Raw genomic sequence first — 19,130 nt, forward strand, 5'->3', positions numbered from 1 at the left:
AGAGACTTAAGTTAGATAAAAGTTTACTCAGAAGAGTACTTCAAACATGAACGTTTAAGGAAGTACCTTGATCAGAAAAGAGTCAAAAAGGAGGTGGAGCAGAAAAATGCAGACTTTTAATACAAATAAAGTTGTTCTGAAAGATGCTGACACACATCCAATCTTTTATGGACTAAATGAACCTAAATTTTATTTTAGCATATCTTCATGGGTATACAGCTTTTAAATACTTCTGCATTTATCTGTTTGTTAACCCCAAAAGAAAGATGCTTCCTAGATTTTAACCCTTTTTAAAAAGCGTGGATGAAAGCTTTAACCATATTAACACTACTGGAGCTATCTACCCATCTTAGGCTCCAGCCATAAAAAGGAAGTCAGTCAGCACACTGGAAGACAACCCTAGGGGATATACTTCTCCATAACAGCAAATACACTACTCCAAAATAATTACTCCCCTTCAGGGGGAAATGAGAGCTAAGCTACCTTAGCTGGTCTGGTATAAGTAATTTCAGTAAAGCTTAGGCAGTCCTCCTTCCTCCCCATGGAGGCAGATATTTAACTCCCCTAGTCTCAGGCACGATATAATATAAGCAACCATGGATGACAGATCAGTTCACACTAGGCACGAACATACCTAACCTTTCCCTGTTTAGAGCTGTGATGGATTCAGGCCAGTGACTGAGAAAGCAACAACAAAGCCGGTAACCAATACGGGGAGATGAGACAAGGACGAAATGAATGAGGAGCAGCAGGAAGAGTCTCACTGGATGAGAAGGGGGAAAAGAAACCCACCACAACTCCTCCTTGCCCTGAGAGCCAACTGCTCAACAGAAGGATTGGCAATTTTTAGTTACTTTCTAACATTTACTAATGTTAGTCAGAAGTGTTGAAGTTATCATACTCTTTACATGCAATATTTTCTGTAAGAAATTCACTGTCACCAAGTTAAACAAAAATTAAAGACTACTTTACACTATGAATGTCATCTTAAAGACACTGCTGCTGCTAAGCCTGACCTGCATAAAATTGTCTCCACCCAAACAATAGCAGCAGAAGTGTGAATTCTGCTAACATACAAAATGTGCTTTCAGAGGACTACAATTCCAGTCCCGCTGATTATAAAAGTGAAGCGATAAAATCAACAGAAGCATGAAAAACAGTCTCAGGTGAAGCCAAAGTAATTTGGCACATTTTTAGGTTTTCACTGTAGCAAATCCTAATCCGATTTCAATCCTAGCCTGATTTGAGAGCTCCCTCCCTCTTCCTTTCCTATTAAAGAAACTTAAACACGAGATTTGGGATTTCCTCCCTTTTCAACTGTGACTAGAACTGAAGATGTCTCCGGTAATAACACGCAGATTCGGAAGACCTCTGGAATATCTTCAGGTAATAAGCTTCCAATAACCCTGCGCCTCTCAAATTTGGGGGAGCAAACTACTACCCCATCAGCCTTACCGAGCACCACACTCCTTCCCGATTTAGACGGAGACGCCCAGCAAACCATTACTGATGTGCCTACCGGCATTTGAAAATAAAAGAAATAAAAATTAAAACTAAAAAAGGGGCTGAGTCGAGGCAGCACAGGGAGCAGAATCGGCCGGCATAGCACGCCGTAATACGGCTCACCAGAGCGTGGGAGCGGTCCCCGGCACCAGCACAGGCCTCCGTGCGCGGCGGCGGCACCGCGGGGCGCGGGAGCGCGGGCAGGGCAGCCCCGAGCCCCGGCGGAAGGGCCGCCACCGCCCCGGGGGGCGGCACAAAAGGCGGCCGCACCATTGTCCGAGGCCCCAGCCGAGCCCCGAGAGAGTGGCGGGACCGGCAGGCCGCCGGGGTGGGCGCGGGAAGCGCCGCGGGAGGAGCGGGTGCCGCATCCCGGCGGCGCTGCCCGGGCCCCGGCAAGCCGGGCTGGTGGCGGAGGGGCCCACGGTCGGCCCAGCCGCGCCAACCCTTCCCCCCGCCCCCGCCTCCCGCCGGCCGCGCCCGCCCGCCCGCATGACGGAGAAGAAAAAAAAAAAACCCCTCGGGCGCTCCCCCCGCCACCGCCTCCCCGCGGCGAGCGCGGCCCGGCCCGGCCCCTCCTCTGGCGGCCGCCGGCGGAGGCGGAGGCCGGGCCGGGTCCCGCCGGCCCCACACGCACCTCCGCGTCGCGGCCCTTGTTCTTGAAGCTCTTGATGCGGTGGCTCTCCAGGCCGGCGGCGGCGTTCTCGGCCATGGCGGCTTCCCGGCGGCGGCTCCCAGCGGCTCCTGCGAGGCGGCTCCGGCAGCTCCCGGCGGCGGCTCGCGCGAGGGGCGGAGGGAAGCGGGACGCGCTCCGTGACGAGCGCGCGGGGGGAGCGGGGCGGGGGGGCACTGGCGCGCGCGCGCCGTTGCTGAGTGACTGGGGCGGGGGGGGAGGGCGGGGGGCGCGGACGCACGTGACGCGAAGGGCGGGCGGGCGTCGCCCAATCGCGGCGCTGCCTCGCCGCCCTGGCCCCGCCCCCTCCCGTCCTGGGCCCCTCCCCGCACAGCCCCGCGCGGCATTCTGGGGCGTGTAGGCCCGGCGGGGGCGGCCTCGCACGTGGAGCGGACTCTCCGGCCGCGGGGCTCCGGCTCGACGCCGGGCGCTGTGGGGCTCCGGGAGAACCTCGGGGGCGGCGGGGAGGGCCTGGCGGTGCTGCGCATACAGAATCAGAGAATCGCAGAATGGGTAAGGTCGGAAGGGACCACGGTGAGTCATCTGGTCCAACCTCCCTGCTCAAGCAGGGTCGTCCTAAAGCACATGGCACAGGATTGCATCAAGACGATTCTTGAATATCTCCAGTGAGGGAGACTCCACAACCTCTCTGGGCAACTTGTTCCAGTGTATGGTCATGTGCACAGCAAAGAAGTTCTTCCTCATGTTCAGGTGGAGCTTCCTGTGCATCGGTTTCTGCCTGTTGCCTCTTGTCCTATTGCCTGTATCTTTGGCACCACCAAGAGCCTGGCTCCATCCTCTTAACACTCTCCCTTCAGGTACTTATAAGCACTGATGATGTCTCCTCTCAGTCATCTCTTCTCAAGGCTGAACAGGCTCAACTCCCTCAGCCTTTCCTCATAAGAAAGATGCTCCAGTCCCTTAATTATCTTTTTTGCCCGCCACTGGACCTGCCCCAGGAGCTCCATGTCTCTTTCATACCCACAACACAGCACTCCAGATGTGGCCTCAACAGGGCTGAATAGAGAGGCAGGATCACCTCCCTTTAACTGCTGGCTGTGCTCTTCATAATGCATCCCAGAATTCCCTTGGCTGTTTTGGCCACAAAGGCACGCTACTGGCTCATGTACATACACTCCTCCATGGCCTCGTGCTTCTGAGGGAGCCAGCACCCAGCCTACCCCATCAGGGTCATCCCTGACAGCAGGGCTGTGGCTGTTAGCTGTCTCCCCAAATGCACTCTGCAGTGACCCTGCTGGCAGAGCTCATGCGCAAGGGCCTCAGGCAGCTCTGCCAGCCAAGGGTGTGTCAAGGGTCTGCTCCGCACCTCCCTTTGCTCCCAGTGACTACCCTCACGTTGCTGTATGCACCCTAGGAAATGCTGCACAACAAGCACATAAAAAATCCTGGTGTCCCCTTTGGTGAGGCTGCTGTGCAAGCAAGCCCTACCTGAAAAAAGCAAATGCAAAGCTTTGCCAACATGGCCTTCATACAACACGTGCGTATGGCATAATGCAGAGCACAAAGAGCCTCTGCCAGCCCAACAAATCTTCCCCACACTGTCAGAATTACTGCACCATCACTCCCTAAGTTCTTGGTGCAGCTGTGGGGGTGGTTGGACAGACTGCAAACAGACTCAGGACCTCCAGATCAATGGCAGCCTGAGCACAGCAGCTTGGGTCAAATACAGTGCCTTGAAGTCACTGCTGGAATTTCCAGGCTAGAAAAGAGGATGTGTGTGGGTGATGTAGTTGTAGACAGTGGTAAGCATTGATCTAACACTTCCTATAATGCAGAGTGTTATTTCTTTGGAAGAAAAGTATCCAAGAAAACCAAGATCCCAAAATAAAGAAAATATATAATGTTCAAATTTAGCTCATCTTATACCACATCAGGTTCTGCAACAGACCCTTATGGCTATATATAAGCTTTTCACAGACCTCTTTCAGAGACTCTCCCTCTAATTGACAACTCGGCTTTTTAATTGCCTTCCCCCAACCCCTCTTCATATCATTGAGATGACTTTAACTTGTAACTTACAGTTCTGGCAAAACAAGGCTTGTAGCCTGATGGAGATGAGTAAAAATCTAGAAGACTAATGCTCTTCTTCACTGTCATTCAGCTGCGTGCCAAATGTTCTTATCTAAGGGATCAATATAGCATTGCCATCCCTCTTGTTTCCAAGTAGTTTGGGCTCCCAATGCACATTCCTCTGTGTCTTTTCCCAGCAGCTTATCGGGGTGTGCTGCTCCACTGTTGCTAGCAATGGAAGAGAAAAAGGAACCAGTAGCATGCAAAGCCTAAATGGCATGACCCATGTGACCCAGTGTTTGACAAGACCACTAACGTCAAGAGATGGTTTCTAGGCTCTGGCACTTGCTGTTTTGAAGCAGAATTGGCCCCAGCTGTCCAGCTGTCTTCAAGAGAGCTGCTAAAGCAGATTCAGCAGCTGAGAACTTTGTTTTACCCACCAAGGGAGGTGGCCATACCTGCCAGCTGGGGCTTACTCAGGCCATTAAAGCAATGCCAATATGATCCCTGCTAGACAGGGGTGCTGCAGTTATCCTCTGGAGGAGTACCATGAACAAAAGAGTGTTGTTCATCACCACCTAACGTAATCTGAGAGGTAAAAGGAAACCTGCAACTGAAAAATCGAGTGTCTCCAGACTGGGACAACTCAATTTACCAGTCCATAAATATATACCAATTCCACTAGGTAGGATTTATAGGCTCCGTGGTCTTTTCTTTCCCATTCCTTCCTATCCATGATATAATCCTTTCAGTTTCTATAGTGCATTTCATTAGTCTTAGTAGACACTCAGGAATTGAACACCTCTTAGGCAGAGCTACATGGAAGTTTGCTTGGTTTTACTGCCTGAATAAAGCTTCTTGGTGGAGCTCTTTACTTGATAATTAAAGTTGCATGTACTCAGGGAGACAATATTTTGATGCAGTTAAGCAAATACTACTTTTTGGCACTGTAATTAATAGACACTAATAAAATACAAGTACTTTGCTTCTTTGAAAATAGAACAAACCATGTGGTTCAGGGTGGCCAATCTTCTTCACCATATGAGTTTCATATCATGTGTTCTTGTTGCCATGACCTGCAAGACATGCATCAGGGCCACGAGCACATTAATAGGATTTACTCACCCTGAGCAGCCTCCCCACATGCCATTTCAGCCTCCCGCCCCAGCGTTGCTGCAATGGTGCCAGTCTCCAGCTCCACTGCAGCCCTGGCCCAAATACGCAGGTTGATGTACTGGCTGAGCTGAAACGGGCCCTGGGTGATGGGAAAGAGTGAAAGGGAGCAAGAGAGGGTGGTTAAGGCCAGCGAGGTCTGTGGGTGCCTTCACTGCCCTGACAACATAAACTTTGTAGCTTAAAGAGCTATGGGGAGGAAAGATCTTTTGTAATTCAAAGCTGTGGGACAATAAGAACTTTTCATGTGTCCCATTACTGAACAGAGTTGAGCAGTGTTTGTTTCTGGGATGACCTGTTGGCTTCAGCAAAATGGAATGAACCCAGGAGGTGACACTGCCGTATTTTGGGAAGTGCACGTGGTCAGCTCAGGAGTCCATCCTGCAGTTCCAGAGTCAGAGGTTTGCAGTCAGTGATTTTGTCTGTATCCACCAGTCAATACAGCTTCAAGAAAACCAGCATGTAAAATAAATATAATGAACCTGAGTCATGTTCTTGCTGGCAATCTCTCCAAGAAGGATTGGGGAGATTTAGGTGCAGTGCTTTAAGATGCAGTCCCACCCTGCTAATGGATGTTATACGGTAAGGCAGGATAGACAAATGAAATGTGTCAGCTCCTCAGTCTCTGTTCATGTCCATGAGCAGCTGAAACGAAGACCTGTGGGGTGGAGGAGGTGTGGATGCCTCCCCAGCAGACGAGCGGGGTGACTGGCAAGGTGCTATCATCTTAAACCACTGCTGCTGACTTGGCTACAAACCACCTGTCAAGAACAGTCTGTAAAATCATGCAACCTGTAATCACAGAAAGGTGCAAGGATTGGTATGTAAGCTTGAGTTGTTACCTAAACCATTCATGGGTCTTGAGTCTTGCTTGCCCATCTCAAAATGAGATACCTATGCATTTCTGTTTTGGGATGCACAACAGCTGTAACCACGTGTTACCATTGATGCGGCAGAGCGAGAGAAAGCCTCTTTTCCTACAAAATTATCGGCTGCTCATGTGCTCTCTAACTCTCAGCAGATGTTAACTTTCATGCCTTGCTTTCCAGTATCTGTCAGAGACAGCGTGACTGGCGCAGGCTCAGACACTTGTGTGGCTGGGGTCCCTGCCCTGATCATCTGTAGCTGTCCCCACTCTATGTATGGCTCTACAACAACTGGCTAAGCAGTGTCTCGTCAGGTGTTGCTCTCTTACAAAAAGGGGTGAGTAACACATAAAGTAAATTAAAGCAGTGCCTTAACACTCATTTTCCCTTAAGATACAGGTATTTTTTCGATGAGACCATTAATGCACGTTTGCAGTCCTCTCCATCACTGAAGTAAAAAATTTGTCTTCATGGGAAAAGGGTCATTTTTTTACCTCATCGTAACTAAGGCTTAGTAATGGATGTGAAGTAAATCCTGGTAAAGACTCCAGCTTTGTGAAAGGCTGCAAAGAAATGTCGTGTGAGCTGAGGGGTAACATGCATGGAATAGAAGCCCATGGTAAGTTGCTGTGTACAAAGATCCACACCTCCAGGTCAGGAAACCCCTAATCTGAAAATGGTTGGAAGCTGGGAAAGTGCTGGGGGAAACATCACTTTTTTTCTTGTTCTTATGCTTTTATTAATACATTTGCTTACTGGTGACTGTTGGAGATGCAATATTGATTAAGACAGTCTTTCGGTCTGACCCACAGTAGTCTTTATATTCACAGCAGAAAGTGCTCAGTGAACCATGTCAGTATGAATCTGATATCTGAATATTCTCAGAGTACAGTGGGATCCTCCAGTTTCAAACCAGTATGTTATGGGTGTCACCTGGCTGTCCTGTTGCTGCTTTGTCCCTTTTATGCCAGGGTCTGAGTTCTTCAGTCATCCATCCTGGGGGCAGCTTACCGTATGCCAGACCCCAGTCTGAGATGAAAACAGCTGCTTTTTTTGGAAGAAAACTCCAGCCATAGGTTAGAATGGTGCACATAAGAAAACCCCCTCTGGCTGCAGTGGGGCTATGTACCTCATCAAATTGGCTCTCTGATGTCCTTTCCCAGTCTTTCAACAGTGTGTCAGCAGACCTGACAGTCTGAAATACCTCTCTGCAGCAGTGCACCTTATCCTGCTATAGGCAGAACTTTGCAAAAACAAGCAGCTCCTGTGGGATGTCAGGAGATGTGGGACTGGTACAGGGCTCAGGGAAATGAGGGCCCTCCTCAGCATAGCTGTGCCAGGACCAGTCCCAGAGAGCTGTCCTTTCTGCTGGAAGAAGTCACTTCTGGGAGACAACACAAAGAGCTGGTGAAGGAGGAATGAGGCTGGCTTTGGAAGAACCAGTGAACAGTCCAGGGTCAGCATTTATAAATGCCTCGTTATCTGCAGATGAGGAACAGAAGCATTGACGGAGCAGCTGGCTAGTCTGCTAGCATTTTCAGAATCTGGGGGACATTGTTAGTGAAGGAGGAACCATAAAACCTCTGGTTATTCATAGGCCCTGTGTCCTGTCTGAGCCAAGTTGCTGTCTCAGCATCTTTGTCCACTTTTACTGGGGGAATTAGGTTCTGCTCCTTCTGTTTCAGGGCATCGCTTTCCTTCCCCATTATTCCCATAGGAAATCATAGGGTAAGTATGCAATATTTCCTCATCTTCTGCTGTTTCCCACAGTCAGGCAACTCCACAAAAGAGCCGGTGAGCTGGTGTTGAGGGTGACAGTAAGGTGGGCATGGAGTAGGGGCTTCATAGACAAGGACCTGCTGCTATGTTACCCAAGCAACAAGAGCTTGGTTGGGTGACAGTAGCTGGTCAGTCAATAGCCCAGTCATCAGACAAGACCATAGTGATGAGGCAGGTCCCAGGTCACGTCTGGGTCCAGAGCGGTGAGTTATACAGCCAGGCACAGGAATAGCTGCAATGTAGTTCAGGCAGAGACCAAGAGCAAGTCCATGAGACAAGGGGAGTGAGTCCTTGCCAAGGCTTCTCACAGCTTGTTCTCAAACAGCTCTTTGATTCAAGGCCAGGCAGCTGCACTGTCAAAGCTGGCCTTGGGCCCAGGCAGCCCAAGCCCCAGGAGGAGGGGGATGTGCTCAGGGCCCAGGCACCCACCTGGAGCTGAAGACATCCCTTTCTCCTGATGTCTGAGCTCTACACAGCCACAGAACTGGACAGTCATGGAGATTTACACCAGCTTTCCCAAATCTAAGATAGGTGATGATCAGAAGTAAGAATGTCTTCCTGCCCAGAGAATCCAAACAGAGCTCCTGAGATAGTCTGCAGAGCCATGGATTCATCAGCCTTCTAGGCTTTGGCCTTGGGATGCAGGTGCTCAGGAGGCTGGGCTGGGCTGTGCCACAAACAGCAAAACCTGATGGGCTCGCTGGTTTTTTTCTGGTAGGAATGGCTCTGGGCAGTCTTCTCCATGGCCCAGAGCCTTTAGCACAGGCAGCCTGAAGGTGCACTGGTTGAAGACCAGTCCCAGAGCCAAAAAGGGCCAGGAAATCCCTGGCACAGGCAATGCTGCGCCTCAAGGAGACATCAAAGGAATGCATTTTAGAAAAGATCCCTCAAGACCTGGGAGTGACTGTCTGCAAGATGGCTCTCTAAATTTATATTTCAAAGTGCATAATTCAATTGGCATAATTGGGAGTTTTGTCTTATTATCATGGCCCTGCTCCTGCAAGCCCTGTGACAATGGTCTCCCATGAGAAGTGATGGCCACCAGTGTGCGAATCCCTGTCTTTTCCCATATGTCTTCCTATTCCTTGCCTCGCTGCATCCTCTAGGCAAAAGGGCTCCTCAAAGTCCTCATGCGAGCTGTGAAGATTGCAGCAAGGTAGAGAATGTCACAGCGGCTGAGGGAAAGCCTGTATTTGGATCCCTGGGACTCATGTCAGCTACCCAAAGCCCGTGTACTGCATCCTGCAAGAGCTGTGGGCCTAGCTGAAGGTTACTGCTCTCCATCTATGAGGAAATGGCCCCTGGGATCACTGTCAGCAGCCACAGTGTGTATTTCAGCCCGTAAACTCTAGCATGAGGAGGATCCACCTGTCACAAACCATCTGGCCTCACCTTGAAGACTCTGGGCGAGCTTGGAGCAATCCTCTTGCAGCAGGGTGATGGTATTGCATCACTTGCAGCAGGGTGATGGTATTGCACATTTCTGTGTGGTCACAGTGTGTGCACGAGACGGACAACGCAGATCTGGGTGTGCTGTCCAGGCCTTGTGTTGGTGAGGTTCAGCAGGGGACAGGCAGGTCTGCTGTCACAGCCCACTCCTGTCAGCTGGCAGGACACATTGCCCATGACCTGCCCATGACCAGGGGAAAAACTCCTGGGAAACTGCAGCTGGAGAGCAGAGTGAGAATATGTTAGAGGAACTGTGACATATTAATAAAATACATGAATAAATTATACAGACCTGGCTAGCCTGGTTGGGGGTACTGAGCCAAATCCTCTTTATTTAAATCAAACAACACCTTATATACATGGATGCAAAGTAATACGTGACTCCCTTGACCAATCACCATGGGGTATCTCACTGCCCATGTGTGTCGGAATACTTGGGAACTACATCTCCCAGGGTGCTGTTTGGTACCCTTCCTGAAACCCAACTCCTACATCTCCCCTCTTCTTTTTTATTATTATGAGGAAATACAGAACATTGCATATAACAGCACATTTTAAACTTTGTAAACCCCCTTTAACAATGACCACAGTGTCACAGTGATTCAGCTCACTGCCTACCTTGGTCTCTCAACAAACTTACTTATTTGAACCTTTATCTGTAATCCTTGAAACTTGCTTGACATAAATTTGAACTTTTATTTCATAAGGGTTTGCGTGTATTTAGGATAAACAACAACTTTATTAACCTGAGGGTTTTTGCATAATCGGGCAGAACATCGATTCCCACTTCTCCAAGGGCCTGCATGTAATTGGTAACCAGGAAAAATTCAACTCCATTTCAAGAAAAGGGCCCTTAGAGAACAAGTGTTGTGATGCAAATGTAATTTGTTCAAAGCACATGGAGCACGAAGTATCTCAAAGTCTACATACATACACGTTCACACAGTTTCTCTCATTCATACAGTTTTTTCATTCATTGAGAAGTGGCCACTTCACATTGTCTCCTCACAGATGCATACTTAGAATTTTTATTATATTTCTATTTAAATCACCTAGTTTGGGTTTTTGCAGTGGTTATTGGTTGTATGTTTCACAATCTGCCACTTCTGGTAATCATGTTAGGCAACTGTACTTGTTTTGAAAATTTGAAAAGGAATTAATATGAAGAATAGAAAGCTTAACAAACCTAAATGTCTTACCTGTTTATGCATGTGCATTTTCTCTTTTTTCCCCCCTTTTGTTTTTGAAAACCATAAGTTAATAAACTCAAAGATATATACACAAGTTACCATCACAATATGTTAACATAACTTAAAACTTAGCATCTCCTGTAAACAACTAGACCAAGTTACCATCACAATAACACAGTATATAAAACGAGTTATCATTACAATATGTTAACACAGCTTGAAATTTAGCATCCTTTGCAAGCAACCAATTTAAGTTGTCTGTGGTTTCTAGAATGCAGTTAATTTTCAGCTTTTGTCCATCCATTTCTGTTAGCTGCTTTTTGCCTTTAGTACAAACTTAACAAACATGTTAATAACAATTTAAACAGTCTCAGGTGGCTTGTGTGGAAGAAACAGACGTAGAGGTTAGGCAAACACGCGGTTTCTCTGTAGCTTTATCTAGGAATGGCCTTTTGAAGTAAAGCAGTAGAAGTCATTTGATGGCTTTCAGTGTCTTTTTACTTCAAAGTTGCCTTTTGCTGGAGTTTGAAGTAAAAGCAAAAAGTAATTTTATGCTTTTATTGTCTCTTTACCTCAAGGTTGAAGGCTATATGTAACTTCATGAGTTGCATGTTTTAATACCCTTTGGCACTAGAAGATTTTCCACTTGCAAAGACAAAAGCAAGCATTCAGTGGATTCCATCATTCATGGATATCACAGGAATCAGAAAAGTTTTCTTCATTCTCACTGAAAGCAGTTTGTCTTGTTTGCTCAGGCAGGTGTCTAGTGTCCTGGTTTTGTGGAGACAAACTCAAAAGGCAATTTTAAGGGTTTTAGACAACAAAGAAAATCTTCCTTCCCCATAGTGATACAAGTTAAAACAGTTAATAAGAGTTAAACCGGGTGATGGGGGAGATTTCAGTTTGTTATGCTTTGTTTTCCCTCCTATAGGACAGGGGTTGGGACAACAGAATCTCTCTCCACCTAGTTGCCAAGAAACAAATCATTGCTATTATATAAGCACTAACATCTGGATTTTTGAAAAGCTTCACTCTTCCCCCTCTCCTCGAGACAGGGGCAAAAAACTAAGAAAATTCACCTTCTTCAGCTTCGAAAGACTGACAGTCCTGCGAAGGGCTTTTGATTAACAGAGCTTCTATTAATAGATGTAAATATATTTAAGAATTTAACAACTTTAACAATTTCTTCAATAATATTGGTTAGAGCTGTCATAATTAGTTTTAACTCAGCCTCTTAGATAGTTATGACTCATAAGTAGCTACCCTTGCATTTTGCTGACACTAGGCACACCTTTCTGGGATAAACAACATCTGAATGCATTAATTGACAGGGTATGGAGATGCTCAAGAACTTTTTAAACATGTTAGTTGAACGAAATTGTCACAACAACTGCATCTATTCAGGTGTCTTTGAGGGCTTAACAACTTTAACAACTGTAACAGTCTTAGTAATTTAAGCAAAAGTCGTAGGGAACTGATGAAAAATAGAAACAAAACCTTTAAGCTGCAGTGTTTCCACCAAAGGTTTCTCAAGACAACATGTTAACTTAGCTCTGTATGGTTTTGGAGGCTCACCGCAAAGTCCGGTAGCACGGAGTTGTGCAGAGGCTCACCTGAGCTATTTGCAGCTCAGCTTCGCTCTGTCTCTGCACAAAGGGTGTGAGCTGTCCTCTCGGCCCCGGTTTTTGCTACTTGTTTTCGACCGTAGACGGCAGAATTGCCCCCCCACAGGGGATCTCTTGTCGGCGCCGGGTGCGGGATGCTGTCTCCCTCTCTGCTCACAGCAGACCGTGCAGGGCTCTGCCGTTTGCCAGCAGCTCCCATTGTCCTGGCCTCGGCCCCGCTCCATGCATTTCACCGTGGAAGGGGAGGTAGTTTTTTTGCCGTGGTTTCGGCGGCCCCGCTCTCGTCCCGGCTCCGGCGGAACTGCTCCCTGCCGCGCCGCTGTGGGGGGGTTTGTAGCGAGGCAAGACGCTCGCTGCCCGTCCCACCCCGCGTCGGGGCACCACCGCTCCCTGCAAAGCTGCAGCAGCACCGACTCCCACTTGTGGCTTGTTGCCGCTTTTTTCCTCTGTGCCGCCTTTGAGCCCGTATAAGCGGCTTGCTGGTGCCGAGTTTGCCGTGCCGGCAGCTCGCACTGCATCCCGTCCCGGCACGGCGCGCCGCCTGTATTTCGGAGCGGCTCTAGCCCGCCCCGCTCCCGCGCAGCCGGAGCCGCTGTTCCGCGGCCCCGGGGCTTTTGCGCCGGGCTAGGGCTGAGCGGGAGGTGTTCGCCCGTGGGTCCTGCGCCTCTGCGCCGCGGCACGGCAGGGACTCGACATGGCTGCGGGCACGGTCTCGGCACTCTTCGCGTCCCTTTCAGGCGCTGGGGAAACTGCTACTGCCGGCGTCCCGCCGTGCCAAGCCGGGTCGGGTCGGGTCGGGTCGGCGCCCTAGCTACACGGGACCCAGAGCCCCGCACCGCCTTGGCATCGCCGCCACTGCCAACTCGCGTCGTTTTTGCAAGCCGTGTGTCCGCGCCTCCCGCGCTGCCGCCAGCCCGTGAACAGTGCCTTTTCAAACCCCGCGCCGCCGCTCGCTTGCAGGCGTTGTGGCTGGTGCTTATTTAAGGGATCTTGGCACTGCTTCTGCGAAGCGTATCAAGTGCGAGACGCTTTTTTAACAGCGCGGAGGCAGCGGGTGCAGGGGTAGGTCTCCGTCCCTGCACTGCATAAATGCCTGTTCTTTTTCGGAGGGGGAAACCCGATTCCTTCCCAGTGTCCTCTGTTGTTTCACTGCTTACCGGATCACGTTTTAAGCGTGCTTCCTCAAGCTGGGACACTCTGCAAGCTAGCTATGGGCAAGATGATGATTCTGAAGCCACGGGGTGGCCGCCATGTGACAGCAGCGTGGCAGTGCCTCGTGGACTCAAGGTCTGTCTTTCCCTAACAATCAGGCAGTCCATGCCACGTGCTTGCTCCTGCCTGCGTAAAAACTCAGCCCAAGTCCTTTGTTTTCGGGTCCTTTAGGTTTGCACCCGGTCCTCTGTCTGCACGTGGTTCTACCCCACCCCCGCGTCCGCTCCTATGTTTGGTGGAGTCCTTTGTTAGGGCTCTTGGAGGGAACAAAAGGTTTAAAGTTTTGCTCCGTGGACAAGTTTAAGTTTCTCTGTGAGATTTTTAAAGTGTCCACATCTTCTCTCTTTCTGTTTTCTCTTGAGCAGTCTCTCCAAATTTTTTCCAAGCAGTTTTGCTAAGGGTTCTACTTAACAGAAGTCCTGATATAATTATTTCTATAATTTCCCTTGAATTTTAACTTCTTACCTTGAGTTCTCTGTAGCTTTGCCTTTTCTTTCTTTCAAAGCAACTCTGCTCAGTCTCTCATGTGCACAATACTTCGATTCTTGGAGCTCCACGTGGTCCTCTGCACAATGTCCCAGTCGGCTTTTTGCACTGGTTCCTGACGTCCTTTCTTTAAAGATGTTTTTTGCCTGCTTTTAGCTCGGTATATGATGTCTGACTTTTTTTTTTAGAGAGCGTTCCAAGTTTTTAAAACAAACCCGTCTGAACGCTATCGAAATTTTCCTTGTTACAAGGCAGTCTCTAATTGTTATAAGTAAATAAACCAAATCGAAATATAGCAGCAAAATTTATTTTGAGATTTATATAAAGTGCAAATAAGCAAATCAGCGCGCTGGGCGGCCTGGGGAGACCCTCGCTCCACCAATGGCCCGCAAGCGCAATAGATACAAACAGTAACTTTTATACCCTTATCAATTCCCCTCCCATAGTCACTTGTTAGGTCTTCATTGGGCTTGAGTTCGTGCGCTTCGTTCTGGTTGGTTCTGTTGCAGGCCCATTCCAATTGCCAGGTACTTTCCATCAGTAGTTTTAATTAGCTCAAAAGTCCTTGAAGCTTGGTGTGTGGGACTGCTCTCCAGATGTCCGTTCTGGCTCTTCTGTATCATTTTTGTACTTGACTCCCTGATCCTTGTTCTCCTCTTTTTTATCTAATGAGTACACCTAGATAATCCTTTTAGAAAAACAGGATATAGCATATGTGTTCAGCAAAGCATAATACTTTATTCTTGCCAGCTAGAGAACTACCAGCTGCAGAACAGCCAACTTATAATAGTATCATGGCAGTTAACTATTCTGCAACCCGCAGCCCCCCCAGCCTCAGCAAAGCAGTAATTACAATATTATATAATATGCATATATGATTTGATGAGTAAATGATTTCACTATTGCTTATTTATTACATAATCATCCCTGATACAGTGTTCTGCCCCACGTTGGGCGCCATTTGCGACGTGTTAATATAATACATGAATAAATTACACGGACCCAACTACCCTGGTTGGGGGTACTGAGCCAAATCCTCTTTATTCAAATCAAACAACATCTTATATACCTGGATGCAAAGTAATACGTGACTCCCTTGACCAATCACCCTGGGGTATCTCACTGCCCATGTGTGTGGGAGTACATGGGAACTACATCTCCCAGGGTGCTATTTGGCACCCTTCCTGAAACCTGACTCCTACAAGGAGCAACTCTGCAGACACCAAGGTCGGTGAAAAAGGAGGTGGTGCTCCAGGCATCAGAACAGATTCCCCTGAAGCCTGTGGTTCAGTCCATGGTGGGGCAGGCTATGCCTCTACAGTCCATGGAGGACCCCATGCAGAAGAAGGGAGAAGGCTGTTGACCCCATGGGAAGCCCATGCTGGAGAGGACACTCCTGGCAGGACTTATGGACCTGTGCACTTGTGATCCCATGGGGTTTTAGGATTTGGTTTTATTTCTCATTACCTTACTCTGATTTTACTTGCAATAAATTAATTTGCCTGAGTTGAGTCTGTTTTGCACATGACAGTAATCTGAGACTGATCTCTCCCTATCCTTAACTCAACCCATGAGCCTTTGTCCTATTTTTCTCCCCCTGTCTTGCTGAGAAGGGAGAGTGATAGAGTGACTTGGTGGGCACTTGATGTCCAGCCAGGGTCAACCCACCACACTATCACAGAGCATGATGACCCTTTTCAGATTTTGGTACATGTTAGCAATACACTTTTTCTCCTAAACACAGTTGCTGAGAGCTGAAGACTTACATCTGCACTGCAGGAAAAAGACATTTTTTTAACAGAAGTATTTCAAGGTGGAATTGCAGTGACACCAAAGCCTTCGCTTGATCTAATTTCACTAACTCAGACTAAGATTTTTTTTTTTTAATAAGCAAATAATTTTTTTTTTTAATGCAAATAATTATGACAAACAGTGCAACAGTTTACTGACGAGGATCTGGGGGGCTTCTGGTTCCACTACCCCCACCCCCCACCTCTTGATCCCAGCAACACAATACGCATTTGCTTGCTGCATGCATGTTGTACAAACAGTGCCTCCCTGCACCCACCCCAAGCAGGCTGTTTCTGTCCCCGGTTAATGCAGCTCTGATTACATCATCCTTAGAAAGGCGGATTTTCTTTCGTGTTCTCATATCCAAATATTAACCTGCTCTGACATCGCTTCATTTGCCAGAGCTGATAGCACAGCTTGAGATCGCTTCACTGCAGAGATTACGCAAAAGTAGAAGCAGATTCCAATAACTTCTGTTCTGCAAAACAAGTTCTAGTTTCTACTTTGGTATAAGTTTATATTTTATATATGTTTGTATTTATTCTCTCTCTGTGTATAATAGCTCGTCTTCCTGCAGAGATAAGAGAGTCATAGATGCAGTTCTTTGTGAATCTGGAACAAGAGAGACTTCCTTTTGTGTGCCTTGATGGAAGAAAATTCAGCTGTAGTTTTGATTCTGGTGCCAATGCAGACCCACTACAGCTGACTACTGCCAGCATCTCCTGCTCCTTTAAGGAGGCGTTTCGGGTATTTAAATCCTGAAAACACATTTGGTACCAGGCTGTTATGAACAACATCTAATATCCTTCTTGTTTTGGTAACTACAATTTTTAAAAAGTCCCCAAAGTGGCAAGTCTCTGTGCTTACATATTGAAGCCGGTTTCACATGATTATTGGCAGAAATGGCAATTTTATTTTAAAACCTCCTGTGATCTGATCTCAGGATCTATTTGGATCCTCAGTCCCCATGGCAATAGCTTCTCAAATCCTGAAAATAACAATGTGTATAGCTATTTTGACTCAATAAACCAGATGCCACGTATGCATAAGGCTCAACATAAGGGTGCATGCTTGCAGGGAGAGGGTTCCTTTCAGTCATGAAAGTAAATAGCTGTTTTCCAAGTGCATGTAGAGGTCTGCTCTATTTGGTCAGATGTGTCAAGTCAGGGAGGGACATTTTTGCTTTGTCACTTTTTAAAGCAGGCCTGCATCCCCCCTTTTGAATGGCTTTCTAATGATATCTGTTGTGGTGTACGTGCACCGGGAACCCACTAGGCATCACTCTTCCCAGCAAAAAACCACTGAAATGGTGCCACAGAAAAAGAGAGGGAGAAAAATGTATTCTAGCTTCATTTTGTATATTCACGTGTTCCCCAGGTGGACCAGAGCTGTTAATCAAAATAGGAGAAGCCTTGTGAGTTGTTTTGGTTAAGAATAGAAATTTGTTTTCATCTTTATTGCTACCTGAAGTGTTTGAAGATAACGTATGATGAAGAAAGAATCAACTACACGGTCAGTTTCTTTACTCACAGCTCTCTGCCATTCTGATGGACCTTGATTCTATCCTTTGAGGGTGTTCCAGCAGGATGGTGCATGGATGCACTTCTTCCTGCAGGTCACCAGATACCACATGGACCTTCTCTCCTGATTGCCCAACTCTGCCTCACTTCTGGAGCTTGCCTCCTATGTCATCCCTATGCAGGAGTGCCAGGAGCTGGCAGGCACCAAGTCCGTCAGCAAGCTGGGCACCGTTTACCATTGGTGCTAACCTTCTGACTTGTATTCAGCTGCTCACAGCCTCACACAGGTTGTTGTGTAGAGGATGTTGAGACAGGTGGACCTGCACAAAGATTTCTTCACAAGATCTGTAGCTGGTGACATGCATTGACTTCACAGGTAATAGCTACTTTTTAGGAAAGATAAAAAAATAAAAGGAGAGAAACAGATGGGAAGGGAAAGCTCATCCCCATGACCAGCTGGGAGGAGAAGGACACTCCAGAGGAGTGTCCTCCCCTAAGCATCCTCTCTGATGACATCTGTCACCTCTTTGCAGACAAATTTCCCATGGTAAGTATATGGGGGTTTTTGTTTTGTTTTTTTTTTGGCCCACTCAAACTCACTGCTGGTTGGACTAGATGACTTTAGAGGTCTTTTCCAATTTAAATGATTTTGTGATTCTATAAATGTTTATATGATTCTATGATTTTGTCATGTTCTCTAATGCAAGCTAAGAGCAGTAGCACAGAAATAGGAAAAGAGATGGGAAAGGAAGGTGATTCTCACACTGGTGTCCATCACTTCTCATGGGAGGCTGTCACAACAGGGCTTGCAGGTGCAGGGCCACGACAGTAAGACAAAATCAACACAGGTTGACAAGGGAAAACCACTGACCAGGAGCTTAAGAAAACCTAGCAGCATGGCAGAGAGATGTGGAGCAGTGAGGAGGCTGCAGAGCTCCAGACAGGAGCTCTTCATGTCACACCAGTTGAGGCACTTCAAGCTCTGCATGACACAGAGGAAAGCTGTGGCATGGCTGAGAATCATACACGGCTGGGAAACACTCCCAGTTGGAGCTGTACAACTCTAAATTGTCTCTTCTTATTACCACAACCATCAGAGTGAGTGACAATGACTTGCTATGATGACATCTCTCCAGCTGCAAGTGAACTTGCTCAAATGCAAGTGTCCTCAACCCCTTGCTTGACTCTCACAGGCCATCTGGCACAAGGGCATCTCAATGCATCCCATGGGATTTGGGTGAGGTGACTAAGGCCACACGGCTCACTGGCCAGGATGGGGCAATGCCAGGTTCTGCACCAGACTTGCCAGGACCCTGCTGGAAGAAATTGGGATCCATTAACTCCAAGCTTGGCATGGGGCATCTGGCTGCAGCTGGGACACATCACTGCAGCTGACTGCCATTCTTGTCCCCAGCATCCACTAGTGGATGCTGTCATCTTGGGCAAGGACACCCAACCCACTGGTGAAACAGACTCACCAGCTGCTGTTTTCTAGCAGTGGCAATTGAGTTAAGCCAGTCCTGAGTTTGGCTTTGTCTTCAGAGTGAGCCCACAAAGGATTTTTCAGCTTTTCTTCACCGACAAAAGAAAAAGGAAAAAGTAAGGTGCAAGCAAGGGAAGAAAAAAGCAAGGCACGGCAAAGCAAAAGAAAGGAGAAGGCAAGGCAAAGCAAAGAGAAGGGAAAGCAAAAGAAAAGATGTCAAAGTAAGGAAAGACAAGGGAAGGCAGGGCAGGGGAAGGCAAGAAGAAGCCAAGTAGAAAGCAAGGCAAAAGAAAAACAGGCAGTGGCAAGAAAAGGCAGGAGAATAATGAGGGGAGGGGAGGGGAGGGGAGGG

The 19,130-nt window shown here is 47.8% G+C and overlaps 1 protein-coding gene across 1 annotated transcript in view; it reads right to left on the reverse strand.

Moving 5' to 3' along the window:
• Positions 1 to 2,321, reverse strand: part of KPNA3 (karyopherin subunit alpha 3) — a 50,509-nt gene extending 48,188 nt beyond the window's left edge. The window contains exon 1 of the mRNA XM_017815085.1: positions 2,138 to 2,321. Within this exon, the coding sequence (XP_017670574.1) occupies positions 2,138 to 2,212 (75 nt within the window). The 5' untranslated portion in view covers positions 2,213 to 2,321. The remainder of the gene's footprint in view (positions 1 to 2,137) is intronic.
• Between the last annotated feature and the right edge of the window lie 16,809 nt (positions 2,322 to 19,130).

Source organism: Lepidothrix coronata, unplaced genomic scaffold, assembly GCF_001604755.1.
Source record: "Lepidothrix coronata isolate B3197 unplaced genomic scaffold, Lepidothrix_coronata-1.0 Scaffold48, whole genome shotgun sequence".
NCBI lineage: Eukaryota > Metazoa > Chordata > Aves > Passeriformes > Pipridae > Lepidothrix > Lepidothrix coronata.